The 26,221-nt window shown below is 50.4% G+C and overlaps 2 protein-coding genes across 6 annotated transcripts in view; one reads left to right on the forward strand and one right to left on the reverse strand.

The window, feature by feature from the left end:
* The first annotated feature begins 662 nt into the window (after window positions 1-662).
* Window positions 663-21,247, forward strand: LOC130389534 (calcium/calmodulin-dependent protein kinase type 1D-like). The gene is made up of 11 exons (XM_056599362.1): window positions 663-1,316; window positions 10,180-10,311; window positions 11,531-11,605; window positions 12,000-12,138; window positions 13,131-13,257; window positions 14,008-14,083; window positions 14,607-14,719; window positions 15,035-15,113; window positions 17,156-17,243; window positions 17,678-17,822; window positions 18,971-21,247. The coding sequence occupies exons 1-11, from the start codon at window positions 1,213-1,215 to the stop codon at window positions 19,141-19,143; spliced, it is 1,251 nt and encodes a 416-aa protein (XP_056455337.1). The 5' UTR covers window positions 663-1,212; the 3' UTR covers window positions 19,144-21,247.
* An 826-nt stretch (window positions 21,248-22,073) lies between these two features.
* The window catches only part of ucmab (upper zone of growth plate and cartilage matrix associated b), a 9,856-nt gene continuing 5,708 nt past the window's right edge, over window positions 22,074-26,221 (reverse strand). For all 5 annotated transcript variants that reach the window (XM_056598192.1, XM_056598190.1, XM_056598189.1 and 2 more), the window contains exons 5-6: window positions 23,228-23,326; window positions 22,074-22,410 (exon numbers count right to left, since the gene is read on the reverse strand). In XM_056598192.1, coding sequence (XP_056454167.1) covers window positions 22,313-22,410; window positions 23,228-23,326 — 197 coding nt within the window. In that variant the 3' untranslated portion in view covers window positions 22,074-22,312. The remainder of the gene's footprint in view (window positions 22,411-23,227; window positions 23,327-26,221) is intronic.

Consider the following 26,221-nt stretch of genomic DNA (forward strand, 5'->3'; position numbering starts at 1 on the left):
CTCTCAGCCGGTGGGGGGGTCTGGTGTTTGAATCCCCCGGTGTTTAGTTGAACACGCTCAACTCATCCATCAGTGCTCTGATCGTCATCTCCAAAGTACTCCTTTGCTTGTCCCACAAGTGTCTCTCTTTAGAACTCGGTCTGAGGCCGATGTCTCTGTGACGGCGTTCTCCCGTACTCCCACATGGGTTCAGACGGATGGCAAACTGCTCTTGAACTGCAAACCGAACATCAGAATGGACCCCATGCCTGTAATCAGACTGTATTTTTAATTGTTCATGGAAGAATGTCAATCATCAGAAAAACAAGGGCTTACTGTACAAGTTGATCAAATTGTAATATTTTCAAATAAATCTATTTTGATTTTATGTTGCATGGATTTGTGTTAAAAAAACGGGCCTAAATGAACTCTTGCTGACAGTAGAATAACTTTATAATCTCATTGGTGGTCATACACTATAGGGTCAACAATAGAACATAAAACATATTTGTATGACCAGCCTTACATACTCTTATCTCTGTATATAAATGGGCTCAATGACGACATTACAAGGTGTCCACCAAAACGCTCCCCATGGTTTTTATTGGTTTGCTCCCATCACCCTCCCACTACACTCAGCCGGTCCTGATGGACGAGTTGAACCAGGTATCTCACGGCCACATTCTCCGGTCCACTACATCCACTCCACCGGGCCGTTTGTTTTGGTGCAATGCGAACACTTGGAAGCGGTTCACTCACACTGGAGACATGACGCCGCCGTCAGACACACAGGCTGCAGGCTGGAGGCTGCACGGCGTGGTGATGTCTCCAGTGCTGTGCGGTGAGCCTCCCACTCCATCACTATAACAACCACGGGGGGGCGGCGCCTGACGCGTCACGCTCCTTCAACAAGTAGTCGCTGCTCGGTGCTTCTCAGGTCGGAACAGAACGCGAGTCCTCACGATTCGGTTGTTCGTTGTTTCACCGCTAAAGCGGCAAAGAAGAGAAGTGTACGGTCGAGGAGCAGCAGCAGCAGCATCAGGATCCAACCGCCCAGGAGATTAGTGTCGCTGATCTGCTCGACTGTCCTACGAAGGGGGCTGAGGAAAGCACGACAGCGACCTGTGAGGCAGGGATCCCTGCGACGCGGTCTCATAAGGACCCTAGCGACACCCCGGGGGGCCGAGGTAGTGAACCAGCAGCGCCTTCCCTCCGCGTCTTCCCACCCGGCGCATGAACATGGCGAGGGAGAACGGAGAGTCAGGGGGCGACGGGTCGTGGAAGAAGCACGTTGACGACATCAAGAATATCTTCGACTTCAAGGAAGTCCTCGGGACGTGAGTAACGTTCATCCCCCCGCACCACTACCTCATCCTCAAAGTTAGTGGGTCCGGAGACGTGGCCGTGGCTCGTCGGGGGAGTCGTGGGGGGGACGAGGGCCTGATGACAGCTGTTGAATATCTCACTAAATAAGGGAATGTGTGTCGCCGTAAACATTAACAGATTTCCACTGGAGGACCGTGCAAACTGTCGTGGGAAAAGGACTCTTGTGAGATCCAGCCGGGATCAGGGTCCTGGTTGTAAAGAGATCTTCAAGTAGGAGAATAGCCTCAAACATTTGTGTGGGCAACCAGAGACACTTTTATACCATACCCCCCCCCCGCTCCCCTTTATAATTAATAATCAGACGTATTGCGAACGGGAGTTATTTAATTTAATCGTGCTTCATATCATATCATCATGAATTATCTGATTAACCACGCAGACCTGGTTTCTTTGCGGGTGGTCTCCTATAGTCCAAACAGCAGGACTTTCCGTGGTCGCTTGATTACATTTGTATTCAGCGGAGGATAACTCTCAACCACTATAAAAATGTCTGAGTGATGCAATTGAAGAGAGCTGTGGTCATCGGCCTGGCTGTGATCTAACGATGACAGTAATAGATAATGTCTGTCCAATGAAAACATCCGATAGGAGTCTATTGAACAGGGCTAAAAGGCAAGCTGTGTGTTTGATAACCTGAAGCCTCATTCACAAAACCCAGTCATTCATTCTTCCATGATGAGTCTGCTTGCTGTCACCTCATAAGTTGGAACTCGTATCCATGCATATGTATATTTTACTAGGCCAGTAATATATACACATTCATATTTATACGATTCATAGAGCGATTGTTTTAGTGTCTGTGGATGCAGTCATCTTCACAACAGCTACATTTTCTGATAACTACGGTGGTCTGGTGTTGTCTGCGGTTTCCCGCCCCCACACCGTTCGTCTTCAGAGCTGTCGGTTCCCCCTGGTGCTGCCTCACAATGTTCTCCTGATTTGGATTCATAGCGGTTCCTCTGCAGCAGACAGCCAGCAGGTATTCAAACGCAGACTGCATGCCTGACTGTCTAGGAAGGACCTCTGGATGACCTGTGAATCACCGGCCTTGCTGTCTAAACAACACACACACACACACACACACACACACACACACACACACACACACACACACACACACACACACACACACACACACACACACACACACACACACACACACACACCCCCCCCCCCCCCCCCCCCCCGTCCTGGCCTATATTGCTCACCAGCCTGTGTTGTGTATATCTCCCACTGTATTCTGTGTATTCCACTGTCCTGGTTAACCTGACCTTGCTGTAGGCCCCTCCCCCTGCCTGGATCAAGGCGTGGCCTGTTGGTTGGACCAGGTCAAGGTGGGGGAGACCTGGCCAAAACACTACAGGACACCTCCCCTTCGAAGCTTTGCCCGGGGGATTAGAGTGCACTAGAGGAGACCGTAGATTATCTTAGTCTTCCTGCCCCCTCTGGAGTGGCCTGCTCCTCCTCCTCCTCCTCCTCCTGCTCCTGCTCCTCTTCCCTCCCCCTCCTCCCCAGGATTCCCTCCTGGTCGCCAACAGGATCATCCGCTCACAGCCTGGTTGTCCTTGGCCCCGGGTCCCGTCACCATGTGTCTCTTGGCGTCCGGTGGGGGGGAGGGACTCGTCTGGAGCGGTGTCAGGGCTTTGGCTTCGGCCCGCCCCGTTCTCTTCAGTCTAAGAGTTTGGGGAGATTTAATCAGGCCTGCGTGTTTATGAAACGGACGTTGAAGATGAACACACCGGGGACATCCTCCCCCACCCCGTGCCCCGGGTGGTCGTTATGGCAACAGAAACGCTCCGCTCACCGCTCGCCCATCGCTCATCTGATTACGGGGGGTACACCCCCTTTGTGCTCCGCCTGCGCGGGGGCACAGACCCTCTGTACCCCAGCCCGGTCCTCACCGGTACAGAAGCCCCATCCCCTATGGATCCCAAAGCCCCCTGGGCCACACACGGGGGCTGCTGGTCGGCCCCTTCCTACTGGTATTCCCCTTCAATCCAGAGATCACTGGTCTTATCTACTGGTCTTACTCTTCATTCCAATGAACACTGGTCTCCCTACTGGTCTTTTTCTTCACTCCAGTGAACACTGGTTTTCCCCCAGTTCCCTGCAGTGGGAGTACACGTTGTTGGAGTCTGTGTTGTCAGAGGCAGAACAGTATTCAGTAGGATTGGTTCCTGCTTGTTTCATGAGGTAGAGCTGTAATGTAACTGCCTGTGGAATTCGCTGACACCTTTGCCAGAGGCCTAGCCCCACCGTGCCAAAGGAGCCTTGAGCAGAACCTCCTGAGGCAGCCGCCCTCCCCTCCACAGCGGGCTGCTGACAGCTAGCATCGTTTTACCAGGCATTTACCCCGGAGTGGTTTTTAACGGCTGGAAACACTAAATGTATGCGGTTATATTTCCCGCTCGGATCCTCTGCATACTCACTGCATGCAAAACACAGTGATACCCGTGCAATGTACGCACAGGGCCGGCCTTGCATTGAGGGCACAAAAAGGTTTCACACATTAGAACTCAATCGATTTCTTGTAGTTTTTGGCTTGTCGGTGGTAATGGTCTGCTGTGAAAAGTCTGATTGTCTTTCACAGATCAATACTTTTGGAGCAGAAGCCCTGCAGCACTGTAATGGTCTCGGCACACTTGGTCTTTATGTTGGCGAGAGACACGCCTGAAAGCAGCTACCCCACGTGCTAGGTTCCACTGTTCTAGGGTCAGCTGTGGGTGTTCTTCATGTTGGAGGGAGGCTGGTCGTGCTAGAGTACCTCTGTTCTTGGGTGTTTAGCTCACCTGGTCTAAAGTCCACCTGGTATTTAAGCTCAAGTGGCGTTTAGATCACTTGGCGTTTAGCTCACCTGGCGTGTAGCTCACCTGGTGTTGAGCTCACCTGGCTGTAGCTCATCTGGTGTTAAGCTCACCTGGTGTTAAGCTCACCTGGCTGTAGCTCGCCTGCTGTTACACTCACCTGGTGGCACCCTCGGGTTAATGGTCTCCCTGGCGGAGCTCACCCAGCTGGCCTCAGTCCGATCATCTTTACATTTACATCTACATTTGTCATAAGAAGTGCAACAATATATCGCTGTCGGTACAGTAAGGTACAGTCACCTTGATGTGGAAGATGTTTGGAAGCTTATGAGATTTGTGCTAGCTAAGCTAGTCTACCGTAATGGACCTTATTCACCTGGTGGCCCTCTTCTTTCCATCTTAGTTTTAAACCATAGCTTGGGGTTGGGGGCGGGGGGGGACTAAATGTAGTATGCCCCACCTAGTTCGTGTTCAGAACTAAGATGACCCTTGGGTGGTGATTCGTCTACAGCGGCGATCCTGAGCCCCCAACACCAACAGAGATGTTCCAACAAAGACGACCAAAGCATGCTGGGATGTTTCAACTTTAATACCAAAAATAACTCAAACTTCCATGAAATACCATCTCATGGAACAGGAGGGATAGAAAACGTGCGTGCATGCGTGCGTGTGTTCCCCCGTCATGCAGCGGTGAAAGAGTTCAGAAAGCCCCCGTCCGTGCTGCGCGCTGCGGCTGGAGGCATTAGTGCTGCGTCGTGTTTCCCTGAGCGCTGCCGTGGGCCGTGTAGTGGTTAGAACACCAGGACTCGGCGTGGTGATGTCTCGGCTCTAACGACTGAGGGGGCGGGAACACGCACAGCCCATGTTTATGTGAGGGAACATTGTGAATATGTTTGGAACACATGTCGACACGGCGCCGCCCACCCCGGCCCTGCGTCGGGAACACTCGGCAACACGAGGAGATAAACACGCTGTGACGGAGCGCACAGGGCCCAGCATGTAGAACACATGAGGAGAGGGAGAAGCCGTGTTATGAATCCGTGCTGCGTATGAAACGGCTTCCCAGTGAGCCACTGGACGTTAACTCTGTTAAACCCAGTGAGGAGGATTCTAACACGACACACCGCATCTCGTATGGAGTCGTAGAGCGGGCGCTGGGTGTTTTGAAGTGTTTGAAGAGCTCTGCTCTGAACCCTATCGACTCCCTCCCACCTCCCTCAGTGGCGGTCCGTGGATGAGGAGTCACTGACAGTCGCTTCCATCGAGCAGAACCAGGGCGGCTCACTGCCACACGCCGACACAGAAACCCAGTGGGGCTCCACTGGGACCACAGCCTCCAGCGCTCACGGACCAGTGGCTGTGATCAGCTCCTGTTATCCGTGGGGGAGGGGGAGGTGTGAGGAGGGGTTTCCTGTGGGTTGAGGGTGGGTGTGAGCTAAGTAGGGGGACTTCCCTTCCCCCTGGGGGGGGGGGAAGAGGGAGAGAGCGGTAGAGGGAGTTAATCTGAGTTCATATTTTGTCGATGAGCAGGCAGCGGCTTCCATCTGGCGGGAAGCTCACCCAGGCCACGCCTCCTTGAAGCCCCCTCCCCCCAGGCCTGAGTGGTGGGGGGGGGGGAGAGCCCCCTCACCCCCCACCCTGCCCTGTGTGGCGGGGGAGATCCCTCAGAGTGTGTCTGCTCTGCAGCTGCATCGATCCCCCCCCCCCCCTCCCCTTTGGTGGAGAGGCTCCTTGCGTCCTCGTCAGCCAGCAGCGTGTGCGAGAGGTGGCAGCTAGGCAACAGGCCTGGGGGGGGGGGGTGGCCGGACGCAGGCTGCTGGCGGTGAACGACCGTCCACCTCCGCTCCTGCACACCCGGGGCTGCAGCAAGGCTCACGCTACAGGGGCTGAGGAGGTAGAGCGGTTTCGCTGGTAACCAGAAGGTTGCTGGTTCGAACCCCGGCTCCCCCGAGTGTCGAGGTGTCCCTGAGCAAGGCGCCTCACCCTAACCTGCTCACGACGCGATGGCTGTCGCCGTGCGTGGTTGACACCGCCGTCGCTGTGTGAATGTGTGCACGAAGGGGTGATTGCTAGGCGATATTGTGAAGCGCTTTGAGTGGCCGCTGGTTACAAAAGCGCTGCATAAATGCAATGCAGTCCATTTAATGGACGTAGGGTGTTTGGCGTTGAAGCCAGTTTGTTTTCCATGCTGCCATGTAGGAGATCTCCCTGAGCGTGTGTGGTGATGACTGGTTGAACCTGGCGACATTGAGTATTCAATGCACAGGTGTGCAGCCCCAACCAGCCCCCACCCAGCCCCAGTGTCTAATCATCTGACTCGGGCCAGGTGAGGCTGCTTCAAACACACACACACACACACACACACACACACACACACACACACACACACACACACACACACACACACACACACACACACACACACACACCGCAAGGGTTAATGTCTTTAAGGATATTCTTTGGCATGTACAGCAGAGGACTGCGATGATGGAGAGCCCTACTCCCCATGGGAAGGCTGCACCTCATGTCTATATATGACTGGGTTGCGTGTGATGCAGTAGGGTGAAGCGGTGTTAAACCTCGTCCTATCCCGTTCGATCCCGGCCTCGCCTTATTTAGGCCTGCGTCGGGCAGTCCGCCCTCGTTCAGGTCTGCCTCCTCCTGTATCAGACGTGCATCTGTGCTTCTGATGTGCATTCAGCTGGCTGGAACTCGGGGAAAACATGGGAGTTGCTTTGAGGTGAATGTTGGCCTTGTTGCTAAGGCACCGGTTTGCTGCGCTGAATTTATTCCGCATTTCGTCGTGTAGGAATGCACCCGAGTATGCGTGGCAGAAGCGAAAGGGAGTTGTCACGTTTCATTCGTCGGCACAACCAGGGGAGCTGGTCTGGACATCAGTCAGAGGACCGACCGGCTGACGGAGTTGGAGACGGTCGTCTTGTGGTCGTTTGGACGTCACCGAAGCCTCCTGGGTCAGTTGCAGTAAATGCGTGTCCATTGGTCGGTTTTAACCGGGCCGGATTAAAGGAGAGACGCCTCCCACCTGAGTAATCCAGAACTGATGTTTCTGTCGTCTGTTATGTAATGGGCTGAGCCGCGAGCTCTGACACCGGATGATACAGCAGGATGGCTCCCTGCACAACGACACGGCAACAAATCAAGACAACGCCGAGAAATCAACATGACTGCACAACGACACAGCACCAAATCAACACAAGACATCAACACAACAACACACCAAGAAATCAACACGACAACACAACAGAACAACAGAACAACACATCAACACACCAATACACCCACACAAGACACCAACACATCAATACACTAAGAAATCAACCCAACCGACCCAACTACACATCAATACATCGACTCCGCGATACACCAACACAACAACACACCAACACAACAACACACCAATACAACACAACACACCAAGACGCTGTGATTGTCAGTAAGCGTTTGTTGGCCCCTTCCAGAAACGCATACCCACAGAAATACATAAAAGGTTGCTTGAGTATTAGTGACTGCATCTCTCACACACGCACGCACACACGCACGCACACACACACACACACAGCCTCCTCCTACGCCCTTGCAATTTCCCATTCATACGGCAGATGCTGCAAAACGGCCTCAGAGTTCGTCATGGCTTCACACCGGCACGGAGGGCAGGGAGGAAAGTCATTGTGGATTCAGTTATGAGTCACACGCACACACACAGGAAATGATGTTGCTAGGTTTCACCCCGTCAAGAGGGCTCTGAGAGGGGGCTCCTCTTTCAGAGAAGGCTTCAGCCTTCCTGTGGTTCTGATTATCGCGTTGCTTTTGTCTCTCCTCCTCTTCTCACCACCGTGCCTACCCTCGGCGCTGCTCGCGTTGCACATGCTGGAGACGCCGAGGCAGAGGAAGTCTGCGCACAGCTGTCGAAGCGCGACGTGCACTGAATGGAAATCCTGCTCATCTCTTTCCCTCCGCGTGCAGCGAGAGCAGAAGAGAGCGAGCTTCTCCTCGCCGAGCCGCTGGGCTCCTCGCTGCAGCGCTCAGAGAGAGGTCATTGATCGATGCTCCGAGCCCCGACCTCTTCTCTTCAGCGGATCGTTGGTGTTTGGTTTGGTTTTACTCCCACACCCGGGCCGGGGGTTTTACCCCTCGATGTTGTTATTGCGCCCTTGGCCTATTGTTTTGTGGTGTTGTTGTTTACAATGAGCCCCCCTCCCCTCCGCCTTCTCATAAAGAGAGACAAGAGCTTATCGTAGGTCTGATGACCTTGATGGATTTAAGGGGCGGGGGGGATGCGGAGCGCAATGCATGCTGGGAGCGTGTGATAACCAGGGAGGTGTTTATAGAAACACCAAGGCTGCCCGCCGCCAGGTGAGCCTTGGAACCTTACAGAAGTTTGCAGCGCGGAGGAGGATGACTCACCCTCCGTTCACATAGAGCAGAGGCTGGTGTCCCTGGTGACCAGGTGAGGCTGGCGGCAGGGCAGCATGTGGCTCACGAGGTAGAGAGGGTCGGCTGGTAACCGGAAGGTTGCTGGTTCGATCCCCCGCTCCTCCTATCGGAGTGTCGCCGTATCGGAGTGTCGCCGTGTCGCCGTGTCGCCGTGTCCCTGAGCGAGACACCTCACCCTGACTGCTCCTGACAAGCTGGCTGTCGCCTTGCGTGGTCGACTCCCCCGTCAGTGTATGAACGTGTGTATGAATGGCTGGATGTTGGGTAGTATTGTAAAGCACTTTGAGTGGCCATTGGTTAGAAAAGCGCTGTAAAAATGCAGGACATTTACCATTTACAGCAGTCGGAGCAGGGGAACTATAGGGGTGACAACCAACCAGTCATGGTTTCGTTTTCCTTTTATCATGATTAATGGGAGGTGAGAGCAAACTAGGAGTCGTCGCATCACAACGGGGTGAGATATGTTGTATTCAACAATCCCCTGATTCAAGTGACTGCTAGAGAGAGAGGGGATAAATATTTCACTGAACAATAGGACCATGGAAACCATGGAAACGGTCAACAATCGTGGAACTGGCGTCAGATTGTTGGCGATCTGGATTAAACCGGTATCATTGTTAGTGATCTGGATTAACCCGGTATCATTGTTTCTGATCAAAAGGTGTTGATTACCTGCGATCCACAAATCAATGAACGCTCGGCTGCGACGGGGGAACGGCTTAAGAGATGAATGGATTCAGTCTTTTCTTCTCTTATCATCCTTCTTACCATCTCTGTCGTTCTCTCTGTGAAAAACATCAGGTGTATGATTACAGCAGAACTAAAACCCAAAAGAATGAAACAAAACGGATCCTATGAAGAATACCCCAGAAGGGGAATCGTATATCTAAAACCCAACAACAAAGATTTGTCGCACACACACACACACACACGGAGACAGAGACACACACTAACAGACAGACACACAGACACGAACACACACAATCACTAACAGAGACACACACACACACACACACACACACACACACACACACACACTCACACTCACACTCACACTCACACTCACTCGTTCTCCAGATGTAGCGATGGAAGGTGAATGAGAGGAAGTGGTATGTGTAGCGGATGAAAACGGATGCAAATTGCCTCTCGCCACTACTCCCCTTAATTCCATATTTGCCTTTGGGGCTTCATGGGAGAGGAGAGGCGGAGGGCAGTGGGCCGCACGCCATCCCTCCTGAAGGGTGTTCCTGGAGCTTTAAGAGTGTTTGCCGTGCCATCGGCCGCACGCAAGTGCACACACACGCAAGTGCACACACACGCAAGTGCACACACGCTCCGGCTTTCAGCCAACCCGACAGGGGGGGGGGGGGGGGGGGGGGGTAGCTCCTACCAGCGGGACCTAGTCGGATCTCAATAAACAATCCTAGTATGCTCCCAGTATGCTCCCATTATGCTGGTTGTGTGCCCTGCCTGGCCACTTGGCACGGCTCCTCTCTGTCAAACCCCCCCCCCCCCCCGATGGGGTCCCGCTGATCCCCTCTCCCTTCCCTCCCAGGGGGGCCTTCTCCGAGGTGGTGATGGCGAGGGAGAGGGCCACGTCCAAGATGGTGGCCATCAAGTGCATCCCCAAGAAGGCGCTGAAGGGGAAGGAGACCAGCATCGAGAACGAGATCGCCGTGCTCAGGAAGTAAGGCATGATTGGGATCTGAGTATAGAGTATTGTATTCATTACTGTACTGAGTACTGTATTAATTACTGTATTGTATTGAGTAATGTGTACTGTACTGAGTATTGCGTCCTTTATGAGTACTGTATGGAGTACTGTATTGAGTAATGGGTACTGTAATGAATATTGAATACTGTATTGAAAATTGAGTACTGTACTGAGTAATGTATACTGTACTGAGTACTGTATTAATTACATCACTGAACTATACTGAGTACTGTACTGTGTCCTGTAAAGAATGGATCTGGGTTCGGAATGCCTCCACACTTTATCTAGCATCATTGGCAACAAAAGCGTCTCCCTTGTTACACACAAGCACACGCACACACACGCATGCTGCGTGACTCCAGGTGAGGCGGTTCACTCCCAGGGCCTGATGGGTAATTCCTCCGGTTATCAGTCGCCCCTGACACCGGCGGAGGCTGGTTGTTGGGTATAGTTGCCTGGTTACAGTTGCTACCCGTTGACTGCTGTTACTGGGTTTATTTCTCTCTAATCTTCACGCGTGTGCGTGCGCGTGCGTGTGTGTGTGTTTCTTTCTTTCTTTCTTTCTTTCTTTCTTTCTTTCTTTCTTTCTTTCTTTCTTTCTTTCTTTCTTTCTTTCTTTCTTTCTTTCTTTCTGTTTGCAAGTGTGTGTGTGTGTCTTTTTGTTTGCAAGTGTGGTTGTCTTTCTGTTAGCAAGTTTATGTATCTTTTGTAAGAGTGTTTGTGTGTGTGTCTTTCTGTTTGTGTGTGTGTGTGTGTGTGTGTCCCTTGCTGTGTTCACTCCCACCGGCTCCCCATCACCTTTTGACTGTGTTTCTATTCTGTTCGAGTCCCTTTGTTGCATCGTGACACCGGTCGCTGCTCCCTCACACTCTGATTATCCTGGTGTGAAGCCTCCTACTCATCCACACACTCCTCCACACACTCTGCCTCCCCCTCCACCTCCTCCTCTTCCTCCTCTTCCTCCTCCTACACACACCAAGGTTTCTTCACCTTGTCAAAATGTGTTTGAAGCGACGTGACTAGTTTTACCGACACACACACACACACACACACACACACACACACACACACACACACACACACACACACACACACACACACACACACACACACACACACACACACACACACACACACACACACACACACGGGGGGGGGCCTCACTGACCTTTCCGTTTCCCGCCTCTTCCAGGATCAAGCATGAGAACATCGTTGCCCTGGAGGACATCTACGAGAGCCACAACCACCTGTACCTCATCATGCAGCTGTGAGTCCCCCGTCCCCCTCCCCACGTCAGGCTGGGTTCAGTTGCCTGCTGATGAAACGCCTCCCTGCTCTCCGCGTCAGGGAGTCACACTGACAGGCCACTGACAAGACACCGACAGCTTTCACACATGAGTTAGCTAGCTTCACTATCCTCCTCGCCCCTGTGTGCTGACCACCAGGGGGTCTGGTGGTCAGCTAGCTTCACCAGCATCCTGTTAGCGTCACTAGCATCCTCTCCCCTCTATGTTAGCTAACTCTCCTCCTCGCCCCTGTGTGCTGACCCCCAGGGTGTCGGGTGGTCAGCTAGCTTCACTAGCATCCTGCTAGCGTCACTAGCCTCCTCTCCCCTCTGTGTTAGCTAACTCTCCTCCTCGCCCCTGTGTGCTGACCTCCAGGGTGTCTGGCGGCGAGCTGTTCGACCGCATCGTGGAGAAGGGCTTCTACACGGAGATGGACGCTAGCCGGCTGATCCGCCAGGTCCTCGACGCCGTCAACTACCTCCACTCCATGGGCATCGTGCACCGCGACCTCAAGGTACCAGCCCCCGTAGCACCGCGACCTCAAGGTACCAGCCCCCGTAGCACCGCGACCTCAAGGTACCAGCCCCCCTAGCAGCCAGTCCTCAAGGTGTCAGCCCCCCCTAGCACCCAGTCCTCAAGGTACCAGCCCCCCTAGCACCCAGTCCTCAAGGTACCAGCCCCCCTAGCACCCAGTCCTCAAGGTACCAGCCCCCCTAGCACCCAGTCCTCAAGGTACCAGCCCCCCTAGTACCCAGTCCTCAAGGTACCAGCCCCCCTTGCACCCAGTCCTCAAGGTACCAGCCCCCCTAGCACCCAGTCCTCAAGGTACCAGCCCCCCTAGCACCCAGTCCTCAAGGTGTCAGCCCCCGTAGCACCGCGACCTCAAGGTGTCAGCCCCCCTAGCACCCAGTCCTCAAGGTGTCAGCCCCCGTAGCACCGCGACCTCAAGGTGTCAGCCCCCCTAGCACCCAGTCCTCAAGGTACCAGCCCCCTAGCACCCAGTCCTCAAGGTACCAGCCCCCCTAGCACCCAGTCCTCAAGGTGTCAGCCCCCCTAGCAGCCAAGACCCCCTAGCAGCCAGCCTCTCCCTGACGCGCTGGGGAGGACCTGATCTGGAACCAGGCTTCCTGAACATTGGAAGCCTGGTTCCCTAACCTTAAAGTACAGAATAAGGATAAAACTAACATCTCTTTCACATCTGAAAAAGTTATGATCACGACTTACAAGGGAGGGTGTGTGTGTGTGTGTGTGTGTGTGTGTGTGTGTGTGTGTGTGTGTGTGTGTGTGTGTGTGTGTGTGTGTGTGTGTGTGTGTGTGCCTTCCATCGCTCCGTTTAGAGAAATCGTTGTCGTTTTTTTTTTTTAATATGTGTATGTTTTTGTGCGTGTGTGTGCGTGCATGCGTTACTGTGTAAACGGCCCCAGAATGCACCTGGTGTGGGTGAGTCATCCCAGACCCTGACTCACCCGGACTCTCCCGGCCGTGTCTCCTCTGTCTCCCTCTCAGCCGGAGAACCTGCTGTACTTCAACCCCCTGGACGACTCCAAGATCATGATCAGCGACTTCGGCCTGTCCAAGATGGAGGGCACAGGAGACGTGATGGCCACGGCCTGCGGGACCCCTGGATACGTCGGTGAGCCCCCCCCCCCCCCCCCCCCCCCGGCGCTCAGCTGATGACATCCAGATGGGCTAGTGATCAGCCGCCACTAAAGAAAGCGTTTCAGAAGCACTTTAGTTACTAGTTTTACATGTAGTTTTGTATCTTTATGGACAGGACAGGAAAGAGGAAGAGGCCAGTGGGTTGGAGTAGAGGGACAGGACAGTGAAGAGAGGCAGGACAGTTTGTTGGAGAAGAGGAACGGGACAGGGAAGAGACAGGCCAGTGGGTTGGAGAGAGGCAAGACAGTGGCTTGGAGAAGAGAGACAAGACAGTGGCTTGGAGAAGAGGGACAAGACAGTTGGTTGGAGAAGAGAGGCAAGACAGTGGCTTGGAGAAGAGAGACAAGACAGTTGGTTGGAGAAGAGAGGCAAGACAGTGGCTTGGAGAAGAGGGACAAGACAGTTGGTTGGAGAAGAGAGGCAAGACAATGGCTTGGAGAAGAGAGACAAGACAGTGGCTTGGAGAAGAGAGACAAGACAGTGGCTTGGAGAAGAGAGACAAGACAGTTGGTTGGAGAAGAGAGACTTGTAGCTTAGACAACGTTGGGAATGGAACCCGGTTCTAGAGGGGGTTTAGCCTAAACAGTCAGCGCCGTATTCTCACAGATCAAAAGGCCCTCGTCTCTGAGCCTGGATGCTTTAGGTGTGGCGGGTCTCAGATCAGAGGGGGTCTCACTGCATTAGCCGATTCTCCCAGTGGGTGACTGTTTGATTCCCTCAACAGCCCCTGAGGTGTTGGCTCAGAAGCCCTACAGCAAGGCGGTGGACTGCTGGTCCATCGGAGTCATCGCCTACATCCTGTGAGTCCTCAGTAAACAGGTTTCAGTGCCTCTAGCGCTGGGGTCTCTGCTGTAGATCATCTACAGACAGCTGCTCAGTTCTCTACCAGCCACAGTATTATTAATGATTATGAATATTAATGTTAATATTGTTATGGTTATCAACATTATTATTAATACTAAGATTATTATTATTATTATTATAATAATTATTATTATTATCATCTGTTGTGAATTGTGTGGTAATAAACTGAAATTTTGGTATTTTAATAAGAGAATGGAGGCAAGTAATTGTTATATAATTTAAATGACAGATATCCTCATTCAGAGCTTGATCGCAATATGAAGAATCAGACCCGTTTTTTCCCTTTATTCCCCCTGTCGGCCGCGTTCCTCTGATTCTGTCCTTGCCGTCCTAATCCCTCTGACCTGACCGCTTCTACGTGCAATATGGGCGATGTTGGGGGGGGGGGGGATGAGATTGGGCCATGCCCCAGTGGGACGTCCGTGCTCACAGTGTGGTCGTGTAATCCTCCGTCTGCAGGCTGTGTGGCTACCCCCCCTTCTACGATGAAAATGACTCTAAGCTCTTTGAGCAGATCCTCAAAGCAGACTACGAGTTTGATGCCCCGTATTGGGACGACATATCAGACTCGGGTGAGTGTGTGTGTGTGTGTGTGTTTGTCTCTCTGTTTCTGTGTCCGTCTCTTTGTTTCTGTGTCTGTCCTTGTCTCTGTCTTTCTCTTTAGCTTTCTGTCTGTGTGTCTCTCTCTCTGTCGGTCTTTCTCTGACTGCTGTGAGGCCAGGTTTCTGTGCTATCTGTCAGTCTCTGTGTCTGTCTGTCCTTGCCTGTGTGTCTGTCTCTGGGCGCTGAGGCCACGTGTCTGCTGGGTGTATTTACATGACCAGACCAAATCCCTGCATTGATCTCTTTGACATTTGGCCCCTCCCCCCTCCCCTCTCCCTCTCCAGCTAAAGACTTCATCAGCAACCTGATGGAGAAGGACCCAGAGAAACGCTTTACGTGTGACCAGTCGCTCGAGCACCCCTGGTACACACACACACACACACACACACACACACACACACACACACACACACACACACACACACACACACACACACACACACACACACACACACACACACACACACACACACACACACACACACACACACACACACACACACACACACACACACACACACACACACGTGTGTGACGCAGTTCAACACGGGGCTGACGCACTTTTCAAGGAGCCCGTCTCCTCCCTCTGTCACCATGGCGCCAAGCCAAAACCCTGAGCCGCCAACCCTGAGAGGAGAAGAGGGATCTCTGATTAACTGTCCGCCAATTAGGGGCTGGTGTCATGAAGGGCCCTTGAAGAATGCCTGACGAACGTTAAGGAACGGCCGGCCACCAGCCCTGACCACGGGCCCAGCAGGGGGGTCCGGCTGCAGGGGGGTCATGCACTTAAAAATAGTACTTAGCTCGGCTTTTTTGTAGATGGGCAATAGGTTACCATAGTGATTGTTAGTGCTTGGCACTTGGTTCTATGAACATACATACTGTACCGACAGCGACATACTGTTGTTTGTCTTTCTTCTGACACATGTACTTATTGTAAGACGCTTTGGATAAAAGCGTCGGCTAACCGCCCTGAATGTAAATGGATGTTGGCTGAGCTGGAAGGAAGCAGGTAAGATAAGGTCTTATCTCCCTGGCGAGGAACACACCGGTGTCCCAGTGCTGTTGACTCTTCATTCCAGATAAACCAAACACATAATCATGGCTCTGATTCATTTACATTTGCAGAAACAACACTATATCGCCGTCGGTACAGTAAGGATGTTCAGAGAACCAAGGCCCAAGAGCCAAGCACTAACAATTGTTAGGTTAACCCATTCCCCGTACACAGCAAAGATAGCTAGGATAAGATGCTGTACGATGCTACTATTCCACTGTTATAAATGCCGGGAGGTGCTAACATGCTATAAGTGCTTACATTAAGTGCTAGCTTTCACCTGGTTGTAGCGCTGTACCGTGTTCAAACCAGGGCCTCTACATCTTCTATTAGGGGTGGGAATCACAGGGTGCCTCACGTCACGACGCGATTCACCACAAACGGCCCATGATGCCGATGATATCGCCATTCAGTGATTTGCAATGATCAATATATTGTTAGACAGTCCAAGATGATCCATCCCGATATATGTCTAACAATGAATACAAAAGGGCCATGAAAGGGTTGAGTTCATCAGTTACTCGTCTTTGGCAAGTTGACTTCCGTTCTAGTTTCCCTGGTTCATGTGTTGAGCGCCACCTGGAGGACCAATGAAGTAGCGACGCTGGGAGCAGGGAGATCGCTTTGAAGCGCCTTTTTATTTTATTAATGAATGTAGCGATATTTGCCGCCAGCGTATCGATTCTCACATCGCACAAAGAAGGGCGACGACGTATCGCTGTATCGATATTTAGTCCCACCCCTATTGTTCATACTGCGGCGCGTACATATCTTTGATGACGCAGATGAAGCCTTGTGTGATGGGTGACGGCGCAACATCTTAAAGGGGCGCAACATCTTAAAGGGGACGTATTTTGCCACCAGGTGTGACTGTGATTAGCCTTACAAGCGTTTCTAAAATCTGCTCCATATGACATCACTAGTGGGCGTGTCCACCTAGATCTGTGCTTGATAGATCAGTTTACCAGCCTACAAGCCTACCCAGTGGACTGAGATAAACGTTGCTCATCTATCCAGCACAGATCTAGGTGGACACGCCCACTAGTGATGTCATATGGGGCCGATTTTCATAACGTTTATAAGGCTAATCACACTCACACTTGGTGGCATAATATGTCCCCTTTAAAGACTTGTTCATGCATTATTCCCTCTGTTTTCTTTTAAGTATCTATTTAATTTTCAGCAAAATCTTAAATACATTGCATTCTTTTGAACTTTGCTGTTTTCTCGTACTTATCTATTTTATTTCATTTTATTGTATGACAATGTTTCTATGTGAGGCGCTTTGAGTCTGCCACGTGTATGAAAAGTGCTACATAAATAAATTTGCCTTGCCTTCTTATTCCAGGATCGCCGGAGACACTGCGCTCTGCAAGAACATCCACGAGTCTGTCAGCCGACAGATGCGCAAGAACTTTGCCAAAAGCAAATGGAGGGTGAGTGGAAGTGCTTTTTACCAAAACACACACAGGGTTGGGGATAAGGGACAGGCAGGCTTAACCTGCACACAAGGATAGTCTGAGATCATTTTATACATAGGGTGGCGACTAAATGTCCCCAAATTTGGCAGCCATCAACGTCATGACTTACAGTATGAAGAAAGGCATTTGTCCCTCAGCTTAAAGGTGAGCCATGCTTCTGCTCTGAGCTACAGGGATATGAGGGAGAGTCAGTATTCTAATTATATATAGTACTTCAATGATCCAAAGGGACTTGGATGGGTTAGATTGTGCTAGATTGTGGAACTTGGGTATTTACACGACCTTTCTGGCAAACACCCACCAGACTACCCCTCACTTCCCCTCATACTCATGTTGCCATTCTGTATCCTCTCTTTCCCTTTCTCTCTTCCTCTTTCTCCCCCCCCCAGCAAGCCTTCAACGCCACGGCGGTGATCCGTCACATGCGCCGCCTCCAGCTCGGCAGCAGCTTCAACAGCAGCATGGACGCCGGCCACGCCCCCGGCGGGCACAACCGCCCCCCCACCAAGAGCCAGTCCGTGGACTGCGACCCATGTGAGTCCCCCCCCCCCCCACCCCCACTCTCTAAGCCTCCCACCCAGCCTCCCCCTTAGAGAGGGGTCTGGTTCAGGTTCTCCCAGACGTATGTATCTGTAATAAACCACAGTGTCTAAAGACCCCAGGAGGTCACTAACCCCCCCCCCCCCTTCTAATGCAGACTATATATATAAATAGATGGATATATAAAGCGAGCCGGCAGAATTATCCATCTCCTCTCCTGCATCTCGAAAATGTTCAGCTGGACCTTTTGGGAAATATTCCATAGAGTAAAATAACTCAACTGCTAATAATAATAATAATAATGAGGTTTTTAAAAAGATAATTCAGCAAAAATATTCCAGTGGCACGATAGAATAATAGAAGACTAGAAAGAGTGTTTCACCCACGCCAGACGCAGATCAGGCCGTTAGGATGTGGTCTGATTAGTTTGAAACGCGGTTTAAACAGTTCCCTGAGAGACACGAAGCTAGTGTGCACGGTTGCCCTCTTGTGGTCAACAGAAGAAACCACACGGCAACTCTTACCAGTCAATCAAAATCCTCCAATAAAACACGTAATAGTTAAGTAACGTCGAATACATACAGTATCATTGTCATTTCTTGAAACATCTTTAAGTCGGAGTAATTCTCCAACACATTTACACGTATCTGTTTATCATATAATATTACAAAAATTACGGAGATGGAGTAGAGGTTGCCAAATGTTAAGACTTGGCGGTTAGTCAACATTATATTGGCGAATGCCTTTTATTGTCGGGTTATTGTAATCTGTCCACAAAAAAATAGTATTATTATATACTATAATTCCCTTTTTGTTGGAAAACAAAACCAGTTTTTCCAATTCTGTGGTCTAACCCAAAGCAGGGTTTTAAATCGCTGCAGTCTCAAAACCAAAGCAGGGTTTTAAATTGCTGTGATATTAAAACCAGAGCAGGGTTTTAAATCGCTACGGCCTTAAAACCAGATTAGGGTTTTAAATCGGTTTATAAATCAGCGACCTTAAACCAGAGCATGGTTTTAAATCGCTACAGCCTTAAAACTAGAGCAGGGTTTTAAATCGCTACGGTCTTAAAACCAGAGCAGGGTTTTAAACGCGATGCTCTATATTCCCACGGTGTGTCTGACTTCCTGCTTCCTGTCCAGGCCCCCCCACGGCCCCCCTGGCCCCCCCGGCCGGCGGCCCGGAGCCCAAGGTGCCCCCCACGGTGCGGGAGGAGCCCGGCGGTGTGGCGGAGGAGGGCGAGGTGACGGAGGCGGCGGGGGGGGTGCGGGCGCGGCCCTCCTCCGTCACCGTCATCAGCACCGGGACTAAATGACGCCAGGTGCCGCGGGAGGTTAGCTGGGAGACCACCGAGCTCTGAGACGGAGAGGAGGAGAGGGGGACGGAGGGTCCCCAGCCGTCGCCGTGGTTACCCTGATCTCCCGCAGCCTCCCATCCTCCACCACTTGTCGCTGTCGCCGCACACCACCTACAACACCACCTACAACACCACCCATACCGCCGCCGCCGCCACCTGACGCTGCTGCACGACGTCGGGGGGGGGGGGGGGGAAGGAAGAGGTCGAGAGACGGCGTTGGCTCGGCTACTGTTGTCACGGCAACAGCATTTCCTCCCACCCGGCGCATCCACCGCTGGAACCTGGAGGTTTGAGAAAGCGTTAGTGAAGGCGAGGGGCGAGGATATTACAGAGGAGGGACGGTCCACTCAACCAGAGGGAGGGGGGCAGTGTTGAAGACCCCCCCCCATCCCCGTGGACTGGGCGTGGTCCAGGCCGCAGGGTGGGGGCGGGGTTTAACCAGACTGCTCTGAGTGGCAGCGCAGAGCCCCGCCCTTGTGTGACTCCGCCTTGTTGTGATTCTCATCATGCCTGCACTTGTGGAGTGACGTCATGTGACGCTAGAAGGAGCCGGGCGCTCTGATGGAACGTGACTCTGTTGTTGTGTGTTTCTCCTGAGTCTCAAGCGTTTGTATTTATTCGCCGTGGTCAGAGCTGCTTGGTTTCTGGGCTTGTGATTACCGACAGTATGGTGTGTTGTTTATTCCCTCTTCGCTAAATGTGTGTGTGTGTGTGTGTGTGTGTGTGTGTGTGTGTGTGTGTGTGTGTGTGTGTGTGTGTGTGTGTGTGTGTGTGTGTGTGTGTGTGTGTGTGTGTGTGTGTGTGTGTGTGTGTGTGTGTGTGTTGATGGTATTACTTGCAATGTTGATTTAGCAAAAGATGACATTTCCTTATTTATTTTCTTACAATGTATTAGGACTTTTGTAAGAATATATAACAAACAGATATGTGTTGTAGAATTACTCCGACTTAAAGATGTTTCAAGAAATGGCAATTATAATGTATGTAATCGACGTTACTTAACTATTATGTGTTTTATTGGAGGATTTTGATTGACTGGTAAGAGTTGCCGTGTGGTTCCTTCTGTTGACCACAAGAGGGCGACCGTGCACACTAGCTTCGTGACTCTCAGGGAACTGTTTAAACAGCGTTTCAAACTAATCAGACCACATCCTAACGGCCTGATCTGGGTCTGTGGTTGGTGTGGGTGAAACCCTCTTTCTAGTCTTCTATTATTCTAACGTGCCACTGGAATATTTTTGCTGAATTATCTTTTTAAAAAGATCATTATTATTATTATTAGCAGTTGAGTAATTTTACACTCGTCTGAATATTTCCCACAAGGTCCAGCTGCACATATTTGACATGTTGCAGAAGGAAAAGGAAAATTCTGCCGGCTCGCTTTAGATATACATATACAATATATATAGTCTGCATTAGAAGTCGTGTCCAGTTGCTGCAGTATTGCTTGAGACTATGGGGTTGGGAGTGAGGGGGGGAGGTACCAGTGATTAGTGACCTCCTCATAAACGTCTTTAGACACTGTGCTTTCATACAGACGCTCTGAATTTAGCAGCCCCATGCTGCCTTTTTTCTCCCTCCTTCTCCCTTTTGCTCCAGCTTTCTTTCTCCCTCTTTCTCCCTCCTATCCCTCTTTCTCTCTCTTCCTCCCTCCTTCTCTCTCTTCCTCCCTCCTTCTCTCTCTTTCTCTCTCTTCCTCCCTCCTTCTCTCTCTTCCTCCCTCCTATCCCTCTTTCTCTCTCTTCCTCTCTCTTCCTCCATCTCTAATCTCTGTCCCTCTAGCTGGTCACCAGAGAAGGGGAGGACTTGTGTTGGTGTAACAGGAAGTGTGTGTGCATGACCGGTCTCCTGGAACAGGCAGGGGCTCCACCTCCCTGATGACCTCACTTCCTGTCGGCCCTGTGGACACTGGCAGAGAGGAACCACTATGACCCCTGTAAATAGAACCTTCCCCATGTTTGCTTTGGTTTATTTGGTTTTGGGTGTATATTGTGTTCCTTGCACTTTCTCTGAAAGAATGCCACAAGTGAGGCAAAAAAAAATAAATAAATATGTATTCAACTTGGATGGGTTTTCTTCATCTTGTTTTACTTGGACGTCGCTGACACTCTTGTCTTTAGTTCACTTTATTGCGTCTTTAATGGTTAAGAAACGTTCTAAATGATGTCATAGATTAGACCGCAAGCTTACAAAGCTGTTCTTACTCAAAGTGTGTGTGTGTGGTGGTGCGTGTGTGTGTGGGTGTGTATGTGTTGTCAGTGTATTACTGACAATGTGAACGCAAATTAAAAAATTGTGATTCAATAGGGATACATATGAGGCTGTTCTACACCAAAAAAAATACAAACATTATTTTTGTTACTTTTTATTCTCTACACCAGGGGTGCCCAACCAGTCGATCGCGGTCTACCAGTAGATCGCCGACAGATCCCAAGTCGATCGCGAGGGGTGAAGAAAAAAAAAAAAAAAAAGTTTTTTTTTTTTTTTTTTTTTTAATGAAATTAAATTTGCGCGGGACATATACGCGCGGTAGTGCATGTGCTGTTAACAGCAGTTGAAAGCCGTCAACAGTAGTTACACACTCCTAAACGTTGGCATGGCTGAGGGGAAACAAGCTAAGACCTACCATTTTCACCCTGAGTGGGAGGAAGATTATTGATTATCGTTGAGAAGGTGCCGTGCGCAGACGGAATGAAACCCCCACTGAAGTCCGTAGGTTCACGATACAACCCCCCCCCCCCCCCCCCCCCCCCCCCCCCGTCAACAATTGTTCTCTACCCCCCCCCCCCCCCCCCCCCCCCTGGCTTGAAGGTAGGTTTGCTGGTAGATCTCGGGAGGTTGGCTACTTGAAAAGTAGATCTTGGGTCAAAAAAGGTTGGGCACCCCTGCTCTACACAATCCTTCCCCTTTGCTTGGGAAATCACGAGGTGTGTAACCGGCCAAAGGGTGTCATTGCACAGGCAGAGACCTTTACATATCCAGTGTTGCGGACTGTGTTCAGAATCACACTGCTGAGGTCAGGGCTGGTCCCAGGTGGACTGGCCCCCTGGGCTCTTATGGGCTAGACGCTGGTCTCAGGAGAACTCCCCCTGGTCCCAAGTAGGCTGACCCCCTGGTCCCAGGCCGGCTAGGGGGCCTGTGGGTTGTACTGGTGGGAGGGGTACATGCCATCATAGTGGAACTCCCTCCACTGCTCCGTGGACTCCCGGCTCTTCTCGTCCTGCTCTGTAGGATTAGAGAGCAGATGAACATCCATTAGGGATCAGGGACCCGACCGCGTTCACTGGAGGACTTAGGGAGGCCCTCACACACCTCGCTAAGGACTTACAATTAACAGATAATCAGGTGAATGGTTTGTTGTTGTTGTGGACAATGCAGTTTCCCAGCATGGAGAATCGTTTATTTTATCATAAGATTTTATATTTAACAATTATTTGCCGAAGGTGAAGTGAATAGTGGGATGGTCGAGGGGGCTATTCCCTACTGTTCACGGAGCCTGAGGTGAATAATTGTTTTAGTGTATACACGTGACGTGAACACTCCATCAATAAACAATTGAACCCTTTTTGCCGGGATTTATTTGTTTTTATTAGAGGTTTGTTTATTTATTTTTAGCGTGACGAGACGACCGTTTTGCGATGAAAACAATATCCCAAATTTGAGACCTCAATCATGGGATATTGCCCAATATCCCGAGATAGCGAACCAATCAAACTGCGCCATCTTAGGAGGTTCACGTGTAGCATATAGCCTACTAGGCTAATATGATTATAATTTTGTTATTTTGCATGTCTTGCAATTACTATAATACATTTCCAGTTTTTGTGGACAATTCTGTTTCCGAGCATGTAGAATTGTTTATTTTTAATATAATATTTAATATAATATATTATTATTGTTATTTTGCATCTGTTTGAATTAATATAATCAATAAACATAAACCACAACAGAAGGAGCTTTGTGTTGCTTAGCTGTTTTGTTTATGATAACGCAGTACTGTTAAGGTGTTAAGATTCTGAAAGTCAGTATTTCAGCAACTCACCGTCTCCCTCCTCCTCGGCGTGGCTCTCCAGCCTCGCCCGCTTGGCCTCGTGGAACTGCCTCCTCCTCTCGTCCGCGGCCAGGACCTGCCTCTGCTCGGCTGGATGGAGAGAGGAGACCGGGGAGAGGGGCACTCAACTTCATGATCGGGAGGTACGGTTGTTACAGGGGATATTTGTGATACAGTGTGTGCGTAACACATGCTGTATTAAGTCAGTGGTTCTAAAACTTTTTCTATAAGTGTACCCGCTCTAAGATATTTCCTCAGCTGAGTACCTCTTTCACTGACGCAAAAACTTTTGGGGAGAAAACAAAATCTGTGTAAACATGAACAGCAAAAGGCTGCACATGCTCACAATTTAGTGAGAAACATGGGCCTGTGCTTCATGCAACTGTTGGCTAATTTCTCCCCACAAAAGAAGAAGCGCCACGCCAGGGAAGGGTCAGATCATGTGGCAACTGACACCTACGACGTTTTGGTGTTTCTGAATGAGCTTTCTTTTTCACGGATTTTCCTTTCTCCTTGTTTCCAGATTTACATTTCTACCACTTGTACATTTTTGCGATTTTCTTTTGTCTAGCTTTCAGAATTTAAACATTCTTTATTTATTTTAGAAAATTTCAGGAAGACCACCTGCAGTGCTCCAAAGTACCCCTAGGGGTAGGCGTTGCCCCATTTGAGCATCACTGTGTTAAGTGATTAAACATTAATCTAGATCAGGGGTGCCCAACCTTTTTTGAGCCAAGATCTACTTTTCAAGTAGCCAACCTCCCGAGATCTACCAGCCTAGTGTCAACATTGCAAACCTACCTTCACATTTTTTTTGTTTGTTTTTTCTTCTTCACCCCTCGCGGTCGACTTGGGATCTGTCGGCGGTCTACTGGTAGACCGCGATCGACTGGTTGGGCACCCCTGATCTAGATAGCTGAATTCATACGTCTTAATGTTGGGTGCTCGTTAAACACATGCCAATCTACACAGGAATGATCGCAACCAATTAGACTGGGTTTGAAATGTTTGCAGGTCAGGTCATGACATTTGACCTTTTGTAGAATCCTTTACTCAGGTCTTAGCCTGCAACGTCTGAAACATTTTTGGGATTTAGTTTCTCTGCTTATGGTCTGAAATTCAGTCCCAACACAAATATCTTCATTCTTCATCCTTCAAATGACCATCCACCAAAACTGAAACAACGGCGTTAGATTCAGTTTTGTGGAATCAGAATCATGTGGTTTCCTTCGTCAAATTAAAGTCTCCACATTTCGTTTTTCAACCTCATCTTTATTCTTTCTTAGGCTCATTCCCAGCCTATACTGGGAATGAGCACATTCCCAGTATAAGCTTCAACCTCCGACTCTGGTCTCCACTGTTCTCTCTCAGTGGTTCCTCTCCTTTCTGCTCTGGTTTCCACTGGTCTCTCTCTGTGGTTCTTCACCTTTCTGCTGTGGTCTCCACTGGTCTCTCTCTTTGGTTGCTCTCCTTTCTGCTCTGGTTTCCACTAGTCTCTCTCAGTGGTTCCTCTCCTTTCTGCTCTGGTCTCCACTGGTCTCTCTCTGTGGTTCTTCACCTTTTGACTCTGGTCTCCACTGGTCTCTCTCGGTGGTTCCTCTCCTTTCTGCTCTGGTCTCCACTGGTCTCTCTCGGTGGTTCTTCACCTTTTGACTCTGGTCTCCACTGGTCTCTCTCGGTGGTTCCTCTCCTTTCTGCTCTGGTCTCCACTGGTCTCTCTCGGTGGTTCTTCACCTTTTGACTCTGGTCTCCACTGCTTTGCGTTAGTCTTTCTCGTGGTGTTCTTCCAATATATTGACGCATAACTCCAGTCCATGACCTCCTCAGGCCCGCTCTCACCTCCCTGCCAGCAGAACCGTCTCCTCTCCGTACCGCTACATGACACCTGTCTGGGAATTCACCGTCTCCCAGTGGGCAAACATTCTCCTCGTTCTCTGGGGTGATTTAGTGCAGAATATAGGGGACTGTGTAGGAACAGGGAGGGAAGGGTTTACAGGTGTTTGTTCTTCAGCAGTTCTATCATCTAACTCGCTGTTTACTCTGTTACGTACATTCAAATAGATGGTTCGAACCCATCACTCATTCGTATAAGTCTATAAGATCCATAGTTTGATGTTATATTTTCTAAGAAGGCCTTGAACTGCAATTTAAATCTATTTAAATCATTGCGTAATACCACTAAATTATACTATGATACGAAGTAATCAACCCTATAGATACTTTTAATGAGTACTATTTTCGGAGGGTATTTGAACTTCCACATTAGTACGGCGGTACTCATACATATATACGACTACTCTGTACACACAGGCTGCAGTGTGTAGCCTGTGTGCTACATGCTCCATGCTAGCCTGCGCCTCCTGTTGCTATAGCCTCCATACTTCGACTAGTCTGGTCTTGTCTTGGGGTAAGGGGGGGTAGTGGGGGTTGGGTTCTGACTAGACCGACCACCTGAGGCCCCGAGGTGGGCCCTGACATCGGCTGTCCTCCCCTGGTCAGATCACCACCTCCCCCCAGCCAGGGAGTCTGTTCACTGCTGTCATGTCTCCGAGGGGGTCACGGCCCAACCAAACTCAATTTGGAATTCAGGAGGATTAAGTCAGGTCATGTGCTGTAGTTCCATACGCAGCATGAAGACCATAACAGGACAGAGTAGCCAGACACCAGCAGAACCAGGCAACAATTCATTCCTAAGTCGAATAGGAAAAATGAATTGTTGTGCCAAGAAATGATTTGGCCATAGCTCCTTAATAAAGGTTGAGAGGAACTCACTGACTGAGCGATATCTTAGGGGCTCTGACACAGAGGCCTTTAGAAGCACATATATATGTGGCGGCTAGGGGTAATCCACTCCCAGACTCAAGGTTATGGGTTCAATCCCAATGTCCACAGCCTAATTTTTTAATCTGACAACAAATCGTGTGTTCTTTCAGTGAGGCTTGGTTTGACTTGGATCCTGGTAATCCTGGTAATCACTTCTATATA

The sequence above is a fragment of the Gadus chalcogrammus genome, chromosome 9 (genome assembly GCF_026213295.1).
Source record: "Gadus chalcogrammus isolate NIFS_2021 chromosome 9, NIFS_Gcha_1.0, whole genome shotgun sequence".
In the NCBI taxonomy this organism is placed as follows: domain Eukaryota; kingdom Metazoa; phylum Chordata; class Actinopteri; order Gadiformes; family Gadidae; genus Gadus; species Gadus chalcogrammus.

What these genes read in the sequence shown, in the direction of transcription:
- LOC130389534 (XM_056599362.1), top strand. Translation starts at nt 1,213, where the DNA reads ATGAACATGGCGAGGGAGAACGGAGAGTCAGGGGGCGACGGGTCGTGG. An exon ending in CGGGACCCCTGGATACGTCG is followed by an intron (nt 13,258 to 14,007) that starts GTGAGCCCCCCC and finishes TTCCCTCAACAG; the next exon opens with CCCCTGAGGTGTTGGCTCAG. An exon ending in GTCCGTGGACTGCGACCCAT is followed by an intron (nt 17,823 to 18,970) that starts GTGAGTCCCCCC and finishes CTTCCTGTCCAG; the next exon opens with GCCCCCCCACGGCCCCCCTG.